The sequence below is a fragment of the Danio rerio genome, chromosome 21 (assembly GCF_052040795.2).
Source record: "Danio rerio strain M-AB ecotype USA chromosome 21, GRCz13ab, whole genome shotgun sequence".
NCBI lineage: Eukaryota > Metazoa > Chordata > Actinopteri > Cypriniformes > Danionidae > Danio > Danio rerio.
In genome coordinates, this window is record NC_141041.1 from 33,014,142 (window position 1) to 33,034,673 (window position 20,532).

At 34.2% G+C, this 20,532-nt stretch overlaps 3 protein-coding genes across 7 annotated transcripts in view; 2 read left to right on the forward strand and 1 right to left on the reverse strand.

The window, feature by feature from the left end:
* Window positions 1-919: 919 nt before the first annotated feature.
* Window positions 920-20,139, forward strand: ecscr (endothelial cell surface expressed chemotaxis and apoptosis regulator). Of its 3 annotated transcripts, none has more exons than XM_087301665.1 (9): window positions 920-1,161; window positions 3,110-3,187; window positions 5,138-5,230; window positions 6,763-6,882; window positions 9,384-9,482; window positions 9,558-9,659; window positions 9,745-9,778; window positions 17,439-17,509; window positions 17,600-20,139. In XM_087301665.1, the coding sequence occupies exons 1-9, from the start codon at window positions 1,101-1,103 to the stop codon at window positions 17,695-17,697; spliced, it is 756 nt and encodes a 251-aa protein (XP_087157791.1). In that variant the 5' UTR covers window positions 920-1,100; the 3' UTR covers window positions 17,698-20,139. The 3 variants fall into 3 exon arrangements, with proteins under 3 accessions (XP_087157791.1, XP_087157792.1, XP_087157793.1); XM_087301666.1 differs by having other exon boundaries at window positions 6,769-6,882; XM_087301667.1 differs by lacking the exons at window positions 17,439-17,509; window positions 17,600-20,139 and adding an exon at window positions 16,024-16,165.
* LOC148679514 (uncharacterized) lies at window positions 10,894-14,368 on the forward strand. Its single transcript, XM_088651619.1, has 2 exons — window positions 10,894-12,382; window positions 12,438-14,368. Exon 2 carries the CDS (start codon window positions 12,607-12,609, stop codon window positions 14,122-14,124), a length of 1,518 nt encoding a protein of 505 aa, XP_088507745.1. The 5' UTR covers window positions 10,894-12,382; window positions 12,438-12,606; the 3' UTR covers window positions 14,125-14,368.
* timd4 (T cell immunoglobulin and mucin domain containing 4) overlaps window positions 19,867-20,532 on the reverse strand; it is a 1,098,921-nt gene continuing 1,098,255 nt past the window's right edge. For 2 of the 3 annotated variants that reach the window (XM_087299084.1, XM_087299085.1), the window contains one exon: window positions 19,873-20,487. In XM_087299084.1, the coding sequence (XP_087155210.1) occupies window positions 20,406-20,487 (82 nt within the window). In that variant the 3' untranslated portion in view covers window positions 19,873-20,405. 3 annotated transcript variants of the gene reach the window in all.

Consider the following 20,532-nt stretch of genomic DNA (forward strand, 5'->3'; position numbering starts at 1 on the left):
TAGTGATATCGCCTCACAGCAAAAAGGTCACTGGTTTGAGCCTCGGCTTGGTCAGTTGGCATTTTTGTGTAGAGTTTGCATGTTCTCCCCGTGTTTGCGTGGGTTTCCTCCGGGTGCTCGGGTTTCCCCCACAGTTCAAAGACATGTGGTAGAGATGAATTGGGTGAGCTAAACTGTCGTGGTGTATGAGTGTGAATGGATGTTTCCCAGAGATGGGTTGCAGCTGGAAGGGCATCCACTGCGTAAAACATGTGCTGGATAAGTTGACGGTTCATTCCACTGTGTCGACCTCAGACAACTAGGTACTAAGCCAATAAGAAAATAAATGAATGAATGAAATTATTACTTACGTCTGATAATTACCTATTAACACAATTTTAATGTAATTCCATTCACTGATCAGCATTCCATGTTTATTTATGATATTTTCATATTTAATTCTATCAAAACAACAGAAATACTCAGAAATTTTTAAAAATATATACAAATACATTACATAATATAACTTTAATAATAATTATTGTTAAAAATAAGAGTCTTTTAAGGGAAAAGGGTATCTTTGAGCATTTGATCAATTTCTTAAATGTTTTTATAATTTATAATGTAGCCTAGTTCATCAAAAATAAAATGTAAAATGACAACGTTGTGAGGTTTTACAAACATTCACTTTAGTGTATTCTACACTTGAGGAAAGAATACTTTATATTTAACAATCATTTCAAAAATAGCCTATATATTCCACATTTACGTACGTATGTGTGAGGTTTTAATAGTAACTATGTTTCAAACGAAACGCTCAGCCAGTGAGGGCTTTTTCCATGAGGCTTCCCACCTGTTTCCTGCTATTCTTCCACAGGAAGCTCCGGGGGCCGCACTTCTTCTCCCCGAGAGCAGAGCTCGATTCCCGCTGAACACACCCAAACACACGCTCCTCTGCGGGACTCTCAATACTATGAGCTTGCCCTCGTGTGTTACCATTACACCCTACAGGAAACCGACCTGGACATGCTGGTTTATACCTCAGCAAAATACATTAAGATTCAACAATTATATTGTAATTATTCCCAGATATATGGATTGAACGTCATTTGGACTTAGCCATGAAGAAACTGCTCTTTTTTCTCATTCCCCTGATTAAATTTTCATCCATCATCTCAGCAGGTAAGTTGAAGGCAAATATATAAAATAGGGAAAAGTTCATTAAAGTATCCTGTTTAGTTCTGTCAAAATGACACGTTCTGCAGTGACATAAAAAAAAGTTTAATAACTTTTTAAAACATATACGCTAAAAACATGTATACAAATATTTACACAATATTGTATTTTTTTCGCCAATGTTTAAATAGCATTTTAAAAGTTTTATATATGCTTGTAATATTATAAATTGTGTTGTTTGCTCATTAGATAAAACAATATAAAAGTGGTCTGGATGTTTTGAATGGGCAGTGAATATATTTTTTATATTTGACTGTATATTAAATATTTTTTACATTGTTGTAACAGAAAACTATAGTTATATTGGTATATCAAATAAATTGTGTTCTCTTGAGCCTCAAATACATGTTGAAATATAGGTCAGTATAATAATAATAATAATAATTTGTTGAAAATATAATATTTTTATTGAGCCTCACAGTTAGCTATATGATGACTTTTCAAGCTTAGATTAATATAACTGAAAATAAGGTAAAAAAAATTTAATCACTTAAGTGGACAGATCTCAATAAAATAAAAGGTTTGTCTTGATTTACTAATTCTTCAAGTTTTTGAGGTCCTTTTTTGAGTCAGTTGATACAGGTTTCCAACGCTCTGTATCTTTTTTGTGTGTATATATATATATGTGTGTGTGTGTGTGTGTGTGTGTGTGTGTGTGTGTGTGTGTGTGTGTGTGTGTATGTATGTATATTAGAGATACCATGGTTCTCAGTATAATATTGAACTATTCACTACGACCTCCACGGTTCAATACGCGCTTGTGAATTGTGGTTTTCTCAGTTTTGCGTTTAAATAATTCATATTTGTTTTATATCTCCCCGAATTAACTAAGTGTACCTGTAAGTCCATGAGCTAAGATAAGGAAACTCCTCCCCGCAAGTAAATATCCAATCACTATGCTCTAAAGTTAGGGAACGCTTAACCATCACATTGCGAGCGGCGGTGAAGTGAGGCAGTACGAGAAAGTGCTGGCGAAGTGAGGCAACAGTACGAGAAAGCGCCAGCGTCTTTCAAATCTGCGGTGTGAGGACATTTTACTTTTGCCTGTAAGTATAATGCCACTAAAAGAAAAAACGGTGAACAAAAAATAACTATGTGCAACCATTGTTTTACACATATAACCATAACCATGACTGCATATCTGCAGCGCCATCACCCAGCAATATCACTGTCTGAAGGCAGGATAGCAGAGAAGGTAATAAAGTCCTCTAAATATCAACAATCCCTCGGTGAATCTTTCAAACAAACATATCCAACTGGTTCCAAGAGAGATATAAAAATAACAAAGCAGTGCGGGTGTTTATTGCTAAAGATTTGCAGCCGTTTTCAGTGTTTGGAGATGCAGGCTTTTGTCATCTTGTAAAAGCACTCGATCCGCGTTACAGACTATACAGCCTCGCATTTTTTCAGCACAGAGATAATCAAGATGGTTTATTTATGTTTACTTAAGTACAAATATGTTTATTTGAAATTGACAATTTATCTTTATTAACTTCACAAATATGTTTATTTTCAAAATGTAGGATTTTATGTTCCCCATGGGCTACCAGCAGTGAGATTTTAGTGTTATTTTTTTTATACAATACACTAACTAGTGTACTTTTCTTGTCTTTTAAGTAAAACAAAATGAGTATTGCAATAAATCGTTTTTATTTCTTTCTCCTTAACCTCTTACTGTTCCTATTGCCTTTAAAATAAAAAAATAAAAAACACGTGTCATGCCATGGGAACCAAACTGAACCGGAAACCGTGTTAAAAAACCAAGGTATATATTGAACCGTGGGCTAACTGTATTGTTACATCCCTAATGTATTTTCATCTTCTTTGTGCTCAAATGGTTATTGTGGCCATATCTTTCTCTTTATTTTGTAATATATTTTCTATGACTTCACAGGAAATGACACAAACCTCACAAGTCCCACACCTCCAAGCACAGTTTTTTCACCTACAAACTCTGTTAATTTAACAGAAGGTAAGTATTTTTACTTTTAAAACATTGCAGCCTTAAATAAGAACTTCAAATAAAATCAAAAGACCAAACATATACATATGTACAGTTGAAGTCAAAATTATTAGCCCCCCTTTGATTTTTTTTTTCTTTTTTAAATATTTTCCAAATGATGTTTAACAGAAAATTTTCACAGTATGTCTGATAATATTTTTTCTTCTGGAAAAAGTATTTGTTTTTATTCGGCTAGAATGAAACAGTTTTTAATTAAAAAATAAAAATGTCTACAGTCTACAGAACAAACATTATATTTAAAAATGTGTTCAATAAATCTTCTCTCAAATTGGGGAAAAAATAAACAAGGGGTAGTAATTCAGACTTCAACTGTATACACATATATACTAAATCATATTGTTATAATACCTATTCTAACAGGGGCGGACTGGGACTAAAAATCAGCCCTGGCACTGTAGCCACACCAGCCCATTTTACCACACCGACACAACCCCATCCACGGACACGCACATTTACTGCTTATGTTGGTGCACAAATGGTGAAATAATATAACCAGTACCTTATGTAATATATATTTAAACTTTTAATGTATGTGACTGGAACAAAAACAACCCATTTATGACAAATTTATACATCAATCATTTCATTCATTCATTTTCTTTTCGGCTAAGTTATTAATCTGAGATCGCCACAGCAGAATGAACCACTTACTTTTTCAGCATATGTGTTACCCATATGTGTAACCCAATTCACCTAGCTCGAGGGAAACCGGGTGGAAACCCACGTGAACATGCAAACTCCACACAAAAACACCAACTGACCCAGCCAAGGCTCGAACCATTGACCTTCTTGGCAACAGTGTACCCACTGCGCTGCCCCCTTTCGAGACTATTTCAGTTAATTTTATGCATTTGGGCCTTGGCAGCGTCTAATTTAAGAGCAATTTTTTTGCTTTCTCCGAGCTTTTTGGCACCACCTTTCCTTTTTTTACAGTCCATCTCTGACAATTAGCTTGTGTTGCACTTACTGTTTGTGTGACATTCTTGCCAGATTTTGATTACGTCCGCGTAACCTCTGATTGGGTCGGCCCCTTTCGAAACCAGCCGGCCAATGTCGATTGGACTAATGCTTAACATTTATTATTGTCATTACTATTATCATCATCATATTCACTTCTTGCAAGAAATAAAAGCTGCCTGCATGTAAAAACAGTACATATAAAAATAAAAATAAAAATAGCACACCAGCCCACATTTAAAAAAAAAAAAAAAAGGTCCGGCTCTTCTTGCATTTGCCAGATGGCCAGCCCGCCCCTGTATTCTAATATCTAAAAGTTCTTTAACGTTTTCTGTCTGTGACGGGAGCGCTTTTTATGAACCAATAATAAGCATGAACCACAAGGTGTCACTCTTGATTCAAAATCTATGGTATAGTGTAAGAATAAAATATGAAGAGTTAAGATGCAAAAACCTGTAAGTGCCGGCTCAAATTTTTATCGAAAATGAGCATTATTTTCAGCTTGCTTTGTTTAAACTTATTTATTTTATTTTGAAGACCATGAAAAGAAGTTATTCATTGACATAAAAGTGAAATTACTAAATCAATAAGAGCCTGATAAAAATGCTCACACTGTATTAGAAGAATTTTCAGATGGCCTTTAGAGGTTTTTGTAACTGAACTCTTCATGTACAAAAATGGCTTTTATTTACAGTATTTTGTTAGTCATTCATTTCCAAGAAAAAAAAATCATCTAATAAATGATTTAGTATTTTATGCTTATGATTAGTATTTTTTATTTGCTGTTTTGTTTGTTTCGAGGTTTAAATAAGACTTTTTTTGAATCCCAAAATTCAGTTTACAGTAGATGTGCTTTTAGATCCTTTTGTATATTCTTAGTTCACATAGAAACCACATGCTTCTTGAATTGCATTTTTATTGTTATTTTTATTACTATTACAGCAGTGCAGCAGATTGAAAATTCAACTACATATGACGATGACATAAGCAACCAGACCTCAAAACCGACAACTGTTCAATTTTCCAGAAGCACAGGTAAAGCACAAATATAACATCAGTTATATCATGTAAATATACTGCACAGTTTGCACATTGTACCCTGTACCTCTGTTTCTGCAGGCTTTTTTCTTTTTTCTTTTACTTTTTAATGGAAAATTGTGTGATGGTCACTCATAATGTTACCAGTGGGATAATTTGTATTAATGTGGATAACTGAACTAGCAAATTTTTAAACCGTCATTTAACACGGTTTGATCACAAAAATTCAAAATTGTTACTTCGTCATAGCATTGCTGTATTAGTGTAACTAGCATAAATTTTTTTTAAAAAGTAACTTATTTGTAACTTTTGAACTGATAGGTCCTCACAGAATCTGAGCCAGTGGAAATCTGCAGATTGTTTAGCCCATCGAGTCTATTTATTAACTTATGTATCGTAAATGCATGTAAATATATATTTATTCAGTTTATGAATTAATAATTTCAGTAATATTATTAAATAGTATTCAAAGGCTTAGATTATTTATCTACAACAATCTTTGTAAAGCTTTAAAATAAAGTTATTCTAATAGATTATATGAAAGAGTTGCTTTATCAAACAAGTGGTTCTAATCGCATTTGCATTGCAAATTTTAAAAATATATATTATTATTTTGTGAAATATTTAGTTGCTCCACTGTAAAAATGTATAATTATGATCAATTAGTTCACACAGCATATGTTTTTAAGTCATTGTAACTTATTAAACTAAGTTAATAATGTTCTAACGTAATTTTATATGTTACCCAAGCTGTTTTAAGTAAGTTTAAGTTCAATGGACTATTAATAAGGTAATTTGATTCAGCTTAAAAACTTAAGGCAACTAGGATTGTTTTATAGTGTATACTCTCAAAATCATTTTTACAAAATTCTGTGGAGCAATAGCAAAAGACCTATCCTGCATTAGTAACAATGTAGTGGCAACATTTTAGTGTGAAAACATACATATACTGTATCTAAATGCACTTTAATATCCCACCAGTTACTACTGTTATTATCAATATGCTTACTCGATCTATTACTACACTTAACAAAACTGAATAGCTGGAAATAAATTTTCTAATACTACACACCTTAAAAATTATATGTACAAACTATATTTATCATAATTTTTACATTAAAATATAAAAATCTAGCACTCCACTTATTTAAGTTAAAGTGTTGGTTAAAATGATCCATAAATCATATATTATTTTAGATCTTATATTTTTTTCTGTTTGCAGAAATTTACTAAAACCAGTCAGGAACATTGTAACTAAAAATACTTAGTTAGCTGCTTTTTAAATTTGGCAGAATTAAATATTAAATTTGACTCTTCGTGGAGTTTTGGGGCTGTCAAAATTCTCAATTCTGTCATCATTTAGGTATCATTGTGTCAGCCAAACCTCTAAGACCTTCATTCACACAAATTGAGAAATGTTTAATCTTGATTTCTTGCTTGACAACTTAGGAGCATTTTTTTTTTTTTTTTTTTTTGTGAGCTGTGAGGGTAATGCTATAATAGTTGAATGAAGGTGAACTGTTCATTAGTTACAGGAGAGTCCACCAGCAGCTCCAGTTTTATAAGATCCACAACTCCAACAACGATATCAAAATTCTACACCGACACATCGCTAAATGGAGTCTCAGCATCAGCAACCAAAATAACAGGTTTTACCTCATTCCTCTGGCTTATGAAAGTTCTTTTTTTTGCTGAAATATACTGTTAGCATGTAGTACCATAGAAGTAAAATGGCATTTATTATTCAAGGGTTTGCTGGTACATGCAGTAGTTCAACTTTTGGGATGAACACAATAAAAGTGTCATAAACAATGATAGTTTACTGTATATGTAAGATATGTGAACATTTTTAGTTATTGACAAATACATCAACAGTGAACACTGTATTTCTGTGGACCCAATAAGTCAATATGATAAAACAAAAAAATTAGATGAAAAATACACAGCTATGGAAAAAATAAGAGATAATTTAAATGGCAATATATTTATTTGAACATTTTACTCAAACACAGATTTAATAAAGCTGAAGCTGAACAAATTTCCATGGCTGGAGAAATGGAGAACACATTCTCCATTCAGAGTGCTTTTTCAACTTTTGCATTGCTCTGCCAAACTTTATATATACAAGAAAATTTTGAATGATGTAAACGTTGACGAACAACATAACGATAGTTTTTGGAAAAATTGTAATTAACTAAACTAAAAAAACAACAACACTGTCCCAAGTTTTCTTCAGCTGTAAGACAGACATAAAATAGCAGTTTTCTGTATTTAATTATTCATGTTTTATTTTTCACCATTTATTTAATAATGCTTTTGAGTTGCAATATAGGAAATTTGTCTTGTTTCCAGCAACTTTTAACCTTAAAAAGTTTGAAAAGGTGACTGTTATTAACATTTTTAATAGATAATGATATATTGTCTGTGTTAGTCTTCTAATAAACTGCCAGCACTTTTTCTGTTAATTTACAGATGTATTTCTCTCTAAATTATTTCTTACATATTCTCTAAAAGTCACTTTGTTAACAGGGGCGTTGCTAGGGTCGAAAGGGATAAGGGGCTTAACCCAATAAACCCAAAAAACAATCAAATAAATAAATAAATAAAAGAAGTTCTAATATACCCCACTAAAATACCCCCATTTTCATACTCTAATCTCTAATCTTAATAATAGGATTAGAAATTGTTTAATGATAAATAAAGGATTTTTGAGTTGATGGTCTTTTAACAATAAATTGTGAAGCTTTGTGACTTGTAACACCAAAAAGGAAAAAACATTGATAAATTACCCACTTCTTATTTACTATTCTGTTATGAGCCATATCATGCCTCTTGAGCCTCCTATCTCCTCTCCTGATTGGCAGTTTCCGTTTGTTTTTTGAAAATCAAATTTTCTCCATGTCTTCAAATCTGAAAATAATATTTATTTTATAGACCAAGTTGTTATCCAATGTGATACAAAGCTACACACGTTTATTTGGACAGAGTGATTAACTCTGGGTGTTTGGACAGAGTGATTAACTACTACTGTAGGTGTAGTGTTGTCAAGATGCTGGAATTTCTAAATTCAATACCTCGCAAAATATTCATATTTAATATGATTTTTTTATATAATAACAATTGTATCAAAAATAGCACAAAAATAAAAATAAAGATCTATATGCTAGAAATATGTTTACTTCAAATTTCTTTAGAGGGAGATTTTTTTTTTGTTTTCCTCAAAATAGGTTGATGTGGGCATTGTAGCACTTTAATGCATGTAATGCCTTTCACATTCACACTTGAGCAGAAATTCCATATATGCCTCACAAAAGTAGTAGAACATTCCAGGAAATCCTTAATATGGATGAAGGCATCCGCTATTGCTGTATTTGAGTGAAAAAAAAAAAGATTTGAATAAACATAAAAAAGGCTTTAACTGATCATTTACACGACTGAGACAATAAATGTTTTATACAGATGAAGTCAGAATTATTAGCCCCCCTTTGAATTTTTTTCCTATTTTTAATATTTCCAAAATGATGTTTAACAGAGCAAGGAAATTTTCACAGTATGTCTGATAATACTTTTTCTTCTGGAGAAAGTCTTATTTGCTTTATTTCGGCTAGAATAAAAGCAGTTTTACATTTTTTAAAAACCATTTAAGGGTCAAAATTATTATACAATGACTTGCCTATACCCTAACCTGCCTTTAAAGCCTTTAAATGTCACTTTAAGCTGTATAGAAGTGTCTTTAAAATGTCTTGTCAAGTATTACTTATTGTCATCATGGCAAAGATAAAATAAATCAGTTATTAGAGAGTTATTAAAACTTTTAAATGTTTAGAAATGTATTAAAAAAAAATAAACAGGGGGGCTAATGATTCAGGGTGGCTTTTAATTCTGACTTCAACTGTATGTGTTCTTCCAGCCATCTTGCAATATAATACAGTAAATACTAAAACACTTTAGTATTTACTATAAATTACAATTGTATATTTTGATTTTCAAAAGAAAGTTAAGTATTTTTTCTTCCATCTCATAAGCTCTTAGCCTATATATATTACATATGCTGTATGTGCAATAACCCCTCATGTTGTACAATACAGTCAAGCTTTTTTCCCTTTAGACTACATTAAATTATCATTTCGCATGTTATCTTGATATGCAGAGGCTATTTCTTCAACAACAGTTTTTTCCAACATCAGCATGTCAGAGGCAACAGCGACTCCTTCACCAGCAGAAAGCAGACTCACTTTACTAGCCTTTGGTAGGTTTTCTACTGATGTTCTCATTTTGTGCATTTCTGCAGGTTCTTATAAATACATTCTGTCTGCAATTGCAGGTGTTATGAGTCTCATACTGATTTTGATTGTTGTTATGGTGATCTTGGTCGCCGCTGTCAACCTCAAGGGACGCTGTTGTAGAAACACCCAACAACACGAGAGTGGGTTTTGCTCTTATTTTGCCCATTTCAGGATTTTTAAAAACAAACATGGTGGAGCATCTAATCATTTTTGATTCATTTATAGGTATTAAAAACCGTGATTCTTTGGTGTCTGACAGGTGAGGACTTATAAACACATGACTTTAAATGTGCAGATTGTATAATCTATCTGTCTATCTATCTATCTGTCTGTCTATCTATCTATCTATCTATCTATCTATCTATCTATCTATCTATCTATCTATCTATCTATCTATCTATCTATCTATCTATCTATCTATCTATCTATCTATTTATCTGTCTGTCTGTCTGTCTGTCTGTCTGTCTGTCTGTCTGTCTGTCTGTCTGTCTGTCTGTCTGTCTGTCTGTCTGTCTATATTTAAAACAATAATAACAATAAGACAATAATAATAAAAGCAAAAACAATGTTTATTATTATCATTGTTATAATTTGAATAATAATATTACTGTAGTTGTTCGTTATTAGTATTTATTATTGTTATAACATACAACATCAATAAAAATAGTAGTATTATTAATAAAAATAATAACAACAATAATAATTATTATAATAACACATAATAATAGCAACCAAAATCATAATAAGCATATTAATAGTAATAATAATTATTAGTAGTAGTAGTAGTATTATTATGGCGAGGCAGTGGCGCAGTAGGTAGTGCTGTCGCCTCACAGCAAGAAGGTTGCTGGGTCGCTGGTTCGAACCTCAGCTCAGTTGGTGTTTCTGTGTGGAGTTTGCATGTTCTCCCTGCCATCGCGTGGGTTTCCTCCAGGTGCTCCGGTTTCCCCCACAGTCCAAAGACATGCAGTACAGGTGAATTGGGTAGGCTAAATTGTCCGTAGTGTATGAGTGTGTGTGAATGTGTGTGTGGATGTTTCCCAGAGATGGGTTGCGGCTGGAAGGGCATCCGCTGTGTAAAAACTTGCTGGATAAGTTGGCAGTTCATTCCGCTGTGGTGACCCCGGATTTGAAAGATTATGTGCATTTTAGTTCACTTGCATTTACATTGATTAAACTCTGATGTGATATGATGGGGTGACCTGTGCCTCGACCCCCACAAACTGATAGGTGTGAACTAAATGACCCTTTTACAATCTCAATGGGTATTAGCAAAACAACAGCTGAAACATCTGAAGAGGGTCCTGCTGAGCTTCGTAAACAGAATGGTTTGTTTGATGCTAGTATAAAGTACTGTCTCACAGACAGTACTTTGGGTGAAGTTACTTGAAGACCGACGGGTTAACATCACTGCTAAGGAACTGCACTATTGATTGTCTTCAATAAAGTCTTCTCTCCGTAAGAACTTTGGTCAGCTTACTTATTTTATGTATTAAAGTAATCTAATACATTGGCGAGCCACCCAAGAACGGTTAAGCCAAATACAGCAAAATCTAACAATTTGGCGAAGCCAGCCAGGAGAGACTGAAAAGAGGAAAACTCATCAACTGCAACAAGAAATGAACTGAAGAATCTTGGAGAATCTACAGTTAAAGCTGAAGATAAACGGATTTTGTTTGTGGACGAGTCCTGGATCTACATATTGTATCTGTGGACACACTTTATTTTAATCAACTGGATCTCATCTCAAAGATCCTAGTTTGGTGAGTGAAACTTATCAGCTCTCTTAAAGAACCCTTAAAAGAAACATCTTTTATAAGTAACCATTAAAGTAAGCAGATCGACCTGTATATGCAGTGCAGTAATAAACTACAGTGATAGTATTGCTGAAATTTCAGGCTTTTTCTTGATATTTGCAGAAATTGTTAAAGAAACAATTTGGTCCATTTATCAAAAGATTTTGAAAGAGCAGTGGAAATTTTAGGCTTAGTCCATTCTCAGGGTACTTGTAGGAATTATTTAAGAAACAATTTGGTCCTTTCTCTTGGAGATTGTAGGAATTGTTGAAAATAATTTGGTCCATTTCCCCAGGGGACTGTAGGAGCCGTAAAATAGTTTGGGACTGATGTTGCTGCAAGAATTAGGAATTCTTGACTGGGTGCTAATTCAGTAGCCACTATTTTAATTTTGAAAGTAACAGAGCCTTCTGTGATACGACAGAAATCTTAAAAACATTGTAGGTTTGGTTAGTTTTCTGGAGTTTGTATGAACTGTTAAATAATCATTCTGGTCCAATCACTAAGATTATGCAGAAGCAGAGCTTGGTCCATTCTCAGCTGTGATTGTAGAGATTGAAAAATAACAGTTTAGCTTATTTGTCCAAAGATGGTTAGGAGCCATATAAAGCAAACATAAAAAGTTTGAGACTGATATTGCTGCAAGAATGAGGAATTCTTGACTGTGGGCTAATTCAGTAGCCATTATTGTAATTTTAAAAATTCTAACTGTGTTACAATATGATGGCATAAAACTGAAAGCTGTTTGCCTTAGGTTTAAGGATACAGTGAGATTTAAGCACATTGTATTAGGGACAAATCCTAAAGAAAGTTACTTAGCCTTCTAAGATAATGCTCAAAAAGAATTGTTATTAGACAGAAGCTTTCAGGAAATTTTAGGCTTGATTCTTGCTTTGAAGATTGTAGAAACTGTGAAAAAATAATTCTGGTCAAATCACTAAGATAATGCAGAAGCAAAGCTTGACACATTCTCTGTTGGGATTGAAGAGATTGTAAAAGTATTAGTTTAATACATTTGTTCAAAGATTGTTAGTAGCCAAATAAGATTTGGGACTGAAAGAATGAAAGTGGTAATTTAGTAGCCACTATTTTAGCTTTGAAACAAATGTTGAATAATGAAAGTGCTAATTTAGTAGCCACTATTTTAGCTTTGAAACAAATGTTGAATCTGTCTATGTATTTGTAATGGTTTAACAGACTGCTGTTAATTTAAATTTGAATAAGCACCTTTATTAGCTCTAACACCTTTTGTTCTGTTTCACACCTCTGAGAGCACTGTCCTGTACTTCCCATGGCTGAGTCTGCAAGGAACTATGCTAATGGAGCTACCCTGAGACCAACATCAGAAAAGCATGGAACAGAACCTCCATGTGTTACCATTGATCAGATGTTGGAAAATCTGAATGCATATTTGGACAAAAGGCTGGGACTGAGGAAGTGTCGTGATGATGTATGCAAGAAGTACAGCATCAAGCACTCAGGGAGTGGATTATGGGCATTGCCGGACATTAAAAGGGCTTATGGAAAGACACAGCGCTTATGCACAACCACCAAGAAGGATGGATTGTCTGTGATTTTGGTTAAGCAAATTCTTCAACATGAGCATAAGTGTGAGACTGACAGATTGGAACGTGAGAACAAAGCGGAGAAAGCTAAAGTTCGAGCACTGGCTGAACAATTGCAAAACTTAAAGACGCATAAAGAAAGACTGGAAAAGGAAAACAACAAGCTATTGACTTTGATCTACAAACAGCTGGAATCAAGATCTTCAAGCAGCTTTGTTGACAGTGAGGCTGATCTTTCCATCAACACCTGTGTTCATGACCAAGTGAACTCAAAGATTAGATTAGCTCCTGTGATTGTCAAACACAGAAGGACTAACGTTGAAATTGACAATGAGGAGGGCTATGAAGACAATGGAGAGAGACGAACTCGCACTGTGACAAAAGTGGTAAAGAAGTATGTTCCATACAGGACATACCATCCAGCTACTCCAGAGCAAGTTGACAAATGGTCAAAAGAGCTGCCAGATGTATACAAACAACCACAAAAGGTTTGGCATTTTCTTCAACGACTGCAGAAAATCTACATTTTACATCCACTAGACGGTGTGATGATTCTTAATGTCACCCTAAGAGACAGTGACCAAAAGAGACTCACAGAAAGTGTTGAAAGAAGGATTGGTGAATCACAAGAAAACACAGAGGATGGATGGGAAGCCATAAAAAACTTCTTGTTTGAACAGAAACCTGCAGAGGTCAATTGGGCAAGAATTACCTCTTGCATGCAGAAAACTGGAGAAAGTGTTGTAGAGTTTGAAGAACGCTTTAGACAAATATGGACAGAACATTCTGGTCTCAATACAAGTGAAGATCTTGACAAAGACACTGGAATACCCCTGAAAACAGCATTTGTCAACGGACTCAATCCTGAGATTTCTAAAGATCTTAAAATCAGGTATGATGACTGGGACAGCACTGTAACAACTTTCATCCAGATTGTTGAATGGTCAGCTAAACTGGAGAGAGCACAAGATGTCAGACTCAGATCTTTGCAATCCAAACGTTTGTTTTACAACAGCAGAACAATTGAGGATGAACAAAAAGAAAGTGAGTATCAGAGATACTCAAAACTACGAACTAAAGGAAGATGCAGGAATTGCAATGAAGAAGGACACTGGGCCCGTGAGTGCAAGCTCAGTTTAAAACATCAAAGCCATGATGATGACCACCTGTTCAAGCAGTTTCAGCAGCTAACAATACAGCAAAAACAGACTCTGCTAAATGCTGTACAGCCGCAGGGAAACTGAAGAACCTCTCTCTGCAGCACCAGCTAGTGACGTCTTTTCCAGAAGCTGATGAACTGAATGTGTATGCAAACAATAAGGTAAAAGCTGACACAGAAGTCTCAACAGATGAAAACAAGTTTGATGTCCTAGTAGATGGTGTTGCCAAACAAGCCGTAAAGGAGAGAGGTGAACATACAGCGGCATTAAGACAGCTTCAGCAAGATCACCGATCATTCTTAGACAGAATGCAGACTGCAAATAAAAATTCAACAAAAGAAATGCTGATGGACGATGCAAAAGAACTGCGTGATGGCAACCAATGCAGTATGGATGGAAACAGACTATGCCCTTTTGAACATGCCCCAAGCCAGCCCATGTCCACTGAAAACCTGACATCTGACAGCCTTGTCCAAAATGAAGCAAGACTCAGCCTGGCCGTACATAAGGACATTAATCAAGTTTTGTCACCTCTAGAGAGGGGCCATTGTTTAGAGCCCAGTAAATGGGTAAAGACACAACAACCTCAGAAACTACCACTAAAGCCTTACAGCCTAATGACTACAGCCCCATTGACACCCTCTGCCAGTGCATCGATGAAGTGAGCAATTGGATGTGCCAAAACTTTCTTCAGTTAAACAAAGAGAAAACTGAAATGATTGTGTTTGGGAACAGAGATGAGGTTCTCAAGGTGAATGCGTACCTTGGCACTAAAGGTCAAATGACAAAAAATAAGGTCAAGAATCTTGGTGTGACTCTGGAGTCAGATCTGAGTTTCAACAGTCATGTCAAAGCAGTCAGTAAATCAGCATACTATCATCTCAAAAACATAGCAAGAATCAGATGCTTTGTTTCTAGTGAAGATTTAGAAAAACTTGTTCATGCTTTTATCAGTAGCAGGGTGGATTACTGTAATGGACTTCTCACTGGTCTTCCTAAAAAGACAGTCAGACAGTTGCAGCTCATCCAGAACGCTGCAGCCAGAATTCTAACCAGAACCAGAAAATCAGAGCACATCACACCTGTCCTCAGGTCTTTACACTGGCTGCCAGTTACATTCAGAATAGATTTTAAAGTATTATTACTGGTCTATAAATCACTAAATGGCCTAGGACCTAAATACATCACAGATATGCTCACTGAATACAGACCTAACAGATCAATCAGATCTTTAGGATCATATAAACTAGAAGTTCCAAGAGTTCAGTCAAAGCAGGGTGAATCGGCTTTTAGCCACTATGCCCCTCGCTGCTGGAATCAGCTTCCAGAAATGATCAGATGTGCTCCAACATTAGGCACATTCAAATCAAGACTGAAAACACATCTGTTTAGCTGTGCCTTTACTGAATGAGCACTGTGCTGCGTCCGACAGATTGCACTATCATGTTTTTCTCTTCTTCTTTATTCTTTATATCACATTTTACCTGTTTTTATGTTGTGTTTTGTTTTTATGCATTTTTATTATTTGTTTTTATTTTTATTTTACTTGTTTCTTTTATTCTTCTTTATGTAAAGCACTTTGAATTGCCATTGTGTATGAAATGTGCTATATAAATAAACTTGCCTTGCCTTGCCTTGCCTTGCCTAAAATCTAGGTGTGAGAGCTCACTTGAGAAAGTTTTAGTATCTGATTCAATAATTAATGTTCAGGGACTTGATGAATGGATCAACGTAAGTTTGCCTAGAGACGAGGGATAGATGACAGTAGTGTTTTTCAGAGTCCAGATATGGCGGGACTAGAGTTTTTAGGCTCTAGCTTGTCGCCTGAGGATGAAGACATTAACCACCACTGATAAACACTGTAGTGTCCTGTCAATATTAAATAGGGACAGTTTCTATAGTTTCTATAGGCAGTTTGAAAATTTCTCTGAAATCTTTTTCTGGGCAAGATACGTTTCCCTTTTCCCTTTTGTGTGATTGCAGGTGTTCCAGAGGATGACCAGAGACACACACCAGACACCTAGATGAACATACCTGAACACCCACAGAACACAACCACATCCTGCTACTTCTACAACATCACAACTTCAAATAGAAATGGACTCAGGCATTTGAGGAAATGCAAGCTTCACCATGACTTCTTATTCTGTCACTTTAAGTTATATAGCCTGTATTGCAGATTTCTGTATACATGATTAACTTGTTTTATGATCAAATATGATCAGAGGAGGGATTGAAAGATTATGTGCATTTTAGTTCACTTGCATTTACATTGATTAAACTCTGATGTGATATGATGGGGTGACCTGTGCCTCGACCCCCACAAACTGATAGGTGTGAACTAAATGACCCTTTTACAATCTCAATGGGTATTAGCAAAACAACAGCTGAAACATCTGAAGAGGGTCCTGCTGAGCTTCGTAAACAGAATGGTTTGTTTGATGCTAGTATAAAGTACTGTCTCACAGACAGTACTTTGGGTGAAGTTACTTGAAGACCGACGGGTTAACATCACTGCTAAGGAACTGCACTATTGATTGTCTTCAATAAAGTCTTCTCTCCGTAAGAACTTTGGTCAGCTTACTTATTTTATGTATTAAAGTAATCTAATACATTGGCGAGCCACCCAAGAACGGTTAAGCCAAACCGGATTAATAAAGGGACTAAGCCGACAAGAAAATGAATGAATTATTATTATTACAATGAATAATATAATGATAATAATAATAAAGACATTTATTATTATGCTTATTTTCCAGAGATGGGTTGCAGGTGGAAGGGAATCCGCTGCGTAAAACATACGCTGGATAAGTTGGCGGTTCATTCCGCTGTGGTGACCCCAGATTAATAAAGGGACTAAGGCGAAAAGAAAATCAATATGTGAATGAATGAATTATGCTTATTTTGCGTATAGTTTGATCATTATTATTATTATTATTATTATTATTGTTGTTGTTGTTGTTGTTAATTGTTATTAGTATTTATTTTTGTTATTATTATTGTTATAACACATAACATAAATAAAATATTAGTAATAATAAAAATTATATTATTAATAATTATAATAAATATTATTTTTATTATAGCACATAATAATAACAACCATAATCATAATAAGCATGATAATGAATGTAATTATTATTATTATTATTATTATTATTATTATTATTATTATTATTATAACACATATTAACAACAACAACAATAATAATAATAATAACTATTAAAATTAACAACACTATAATAATCATCATCATCATAATGATAATCCTGGCACATAAAACAACAGGAGGTCATATGTTTCTCATAACATATAATTATGTGTAAATAATTAATTTGAAAACAGATCTGTTGAAAATGCATTTAAGATTAAACAAGTGTCTCGATTTTTAATCAAGCAACCTGACCAGCAATGGGGAGAAGGAAAACATCACTCTTGTCTCTGTGAGGACAATAAACACAGAATACAGTATGTTTTTGTGACAAATACTGACAAAATAGCATGCCATTATTCTACTTGAAAGCATGCCAGTAATATTTGGCCTCTCTTCATGTGCAGATGCAGATTCTCCCCAGATTTCTTCAGTTCACAGCACTATAGTGGACAATGATGACCATGAACTTTCCAGAGACCAGCTGATTTCACTGGGTTCATGATGCATACAGATTGGAGGCTGTGTGCTTATCTGATTTATTTGTAATTTTGGCTGAATGTGGATTATTGCGCCTTTAGTTGATGGTTATTGAACACATCATGCTCATGATGTACATTGGTGCAAATCAAATCATCATTATACCTGCAGGGCTTTCATTTATTGAAAATGACACATGCTTCAATATTCTGCAAAATGTCACTTTTTGTGCTCCTCTTTTTTATATAAAGCAGTGCATTTGTGACTCTGAACCACAAAACCAGTCAAAAGGTTGTTTTCAGAAAATCTGAAAGTTGAATAAATAAGTTTACCTTTGATTTACGGTTTGTTAAGAGAGGACAATTTCTGGCCAAGATACAATTTGAATATCTACAATCTGAGGGTTAAAAAAATACATATATAACAAAATATATATATGAAAAAAAAAGTTGTCTTCATTTTTAGCAATGAGTATTACTATTCAAAAAGTTCTGACATATTTATGGAAGGAAATTTACTAAATGTCTTCACGGGAGATTATGTTTACTTAATATTACTGATTGTTGGGATGAAACAGAAATTGATTATTTTGACCTGTGATGGATTTTTGGCTATACCTACAAATATATCCATAAAGCATATGTCTGGTTTTGTGTTTCAGGGTCATATTTATGTCATATCTGATGTCACAAAAATTATGTATAAGGCACATAAGCCTTGTTTTTTATTCTTTTTTGACATGTCTGTGTTTAGCATTTTACTGTTTGTAGATTGATAAAATGCCAATATCATGAATTATATCTTATTCTCCTGTAGTTATCAACCAAGGCTCATTCTGAAAAGGTATCTCTATATACATGTTTGCAGTTTTTGTCTTTGCAAATCTATCTGCGTTCGCTGTGTATGCTTTTTCAGATCTTAAATTTCTCTTTCGAGTGCCATTAGCGCCCGCTGTTCTCATGTAAATCCACCAGAGACCGCTGTCGATTGACCCACCCTCCTTTTTCCCTAAACTCAACCGACAGTTTTAAAAAACAATTTTTTTTTTTTACCACATTTTCAGATTTTACCACATTATCACCCAGTTATTTGCTTGTTTATTTTATTTTTTGGCTTGTGTTTTGGCTTATTCGCTTTCTGGAACCGTTCTTTGTCAGACTTGAACCCCATCGTCATGGTCAACTCCTCTCTGCATCTTAAGTCCACCGACATATATGGCGAGCTACTGGACAAACTGGTAACTTTGGGAAAGTCATCCATATGGAGGTAAGCGATCAGCTGCTAATCGCGAAAAATTAATGATGTCATTCCACACCAAATTTTGTTTTAAAGACAAAAAGGCTACATACTTTGTGATCTCTAGAAATGTATATAGGGCTAGGTTTTCAGAATGAGCCTGGTTATGTAACTTGGGCTTTTCAAGTGTTCTTACATCTTTAATTTGTACAACCAGGTTCACATAGGGTGCAAAAGCCAAAGCAATACATTTTTTCTTCAAAAAAAAAAACTAATTTATTTATGAACCGCCAGAGGACCAAAACTCACATAATATACAACACGCTGTGTAGAGAAATAAGAAATACACGCTCAGAAATAAAGGTACAAGAGTTGTCACTGGGGCAGTACTTTTTTAAAAGGTACATATTTGTACTTAAAGAGTCCTTAGCGGTACCTCAAAGTTACAATCAGTACCCAAATGCACATAAAATGTACCTTCAGGTATAATATGTACTTTTAAAAGGTAATGCCCTAGTGACAGCCCTTGTACCTTTATTTCTGAGTGTACTTCAAAATTTTTTGTCTCTTTTGTCTCTCCATCTGCTCTTAAATTTGATGTTTAAACTTGATACTTAGAATCTAAATTTCGTTATATAGCGAAATCTGCTTTCTAGTAATTCAGTAATTAAGAGTAAAGGTCTTTTACTTTTTTTAATTGAAGCTCATATGCTAAATTGTTTCTATTAACCAGTGCCTGTGCAGCCCTTATGATCTGACGAGTCACAATGATGAATAGTAAAGTGATTCAATTTTCAAGAGCAACAGCCTTAAATGACAAAAATACGCTGTAATAAAAAAAAATGTAGGAAATTGTGCCATCATGTGGTAAAAAATGCATTATTCCTTTATGCCGAGGCTGAAATAAGTCTAACGCAATCATGGTTTAAATGTTCCCCATAAATTAGCAAACACATGAACAAAAGACAATATTGCAGTTTTATTTTTAACGTGAAGGATATATACTTTCTTCAATTTGTACAACTTTACATGAGTTTACATATTTAAAGATATGCTTCGCACAAAAATGTAACATCAGTCATCATTTTTTTAAATGTGTATTTTATATGCAAAAAAGACAGCCCCAGTTGCACTCGTTTATGTATACCGTTATGAATAATAAAGAATACTATAAATATGTATGTATGTATTAAAGGGATAATTCATCCAAAAATAAAAAAATCTGTCCTCATTTACTCTCTGTTTACTTTTCTGTTAAACATAAAAGAATATATTATGAAGAAAGCTGAGAACGGATATACTCCGACTTCCAAAGTGTTTGTTTTTTCTTGCTATGGAAGTTTGGTGGTTATAGGTGTTCAGTTTTCTTCAAATTATCTACTTTTACATTCAACAGAAGGAAGAAACTTTTAAAGGTTTGGAAATACTTGAGGTTGTGTAAATGATGAGAACATTTCTATTTTTTGGCTTAAGTTGAGAATCAGTCATGTTTTGTTTTTACTCCAGGGTGTAGATGTTCTCCTCCACTGGTCTTCTTGTGCGTATTTCATAAATAATGTGTCTGGGCTCCTTTGAGAAACTGAGAATGAAAAACACAGCAATAATTGTGATTACACAGCATTAC

Bases quoted from the DNA above. Each gene is read 5' to 3' on its own strand.
- ecscr (XM_087301665.1), top strand. From the start codon at position 1,101: ATGAAGAAACTGCTCTTTTTTCTCATTCCCCTGATTAAATTTTCATCC. The intron at 1,162-3,109 runs GTAAGTTGAAGG...ATGACTTCACAG, and splicing joins TTCATCCATCATCTCAGCAG to GAAATGACACAAACCTCACA. The intron at 17,510-17,599 runs GTATGTTTTTGT...CTTCATGTGCAG, and splicing joins GACAATAAACACAGAATACA to ATGCAGATTCTCCCCAGATT.
- LOC148679514 (XM_088651619.1), top strand. From the start codon at position 12,607: ATGGCTGAGTCTGCAAGGAACTATGCTAATGGAGCTACCCTGAGACCA.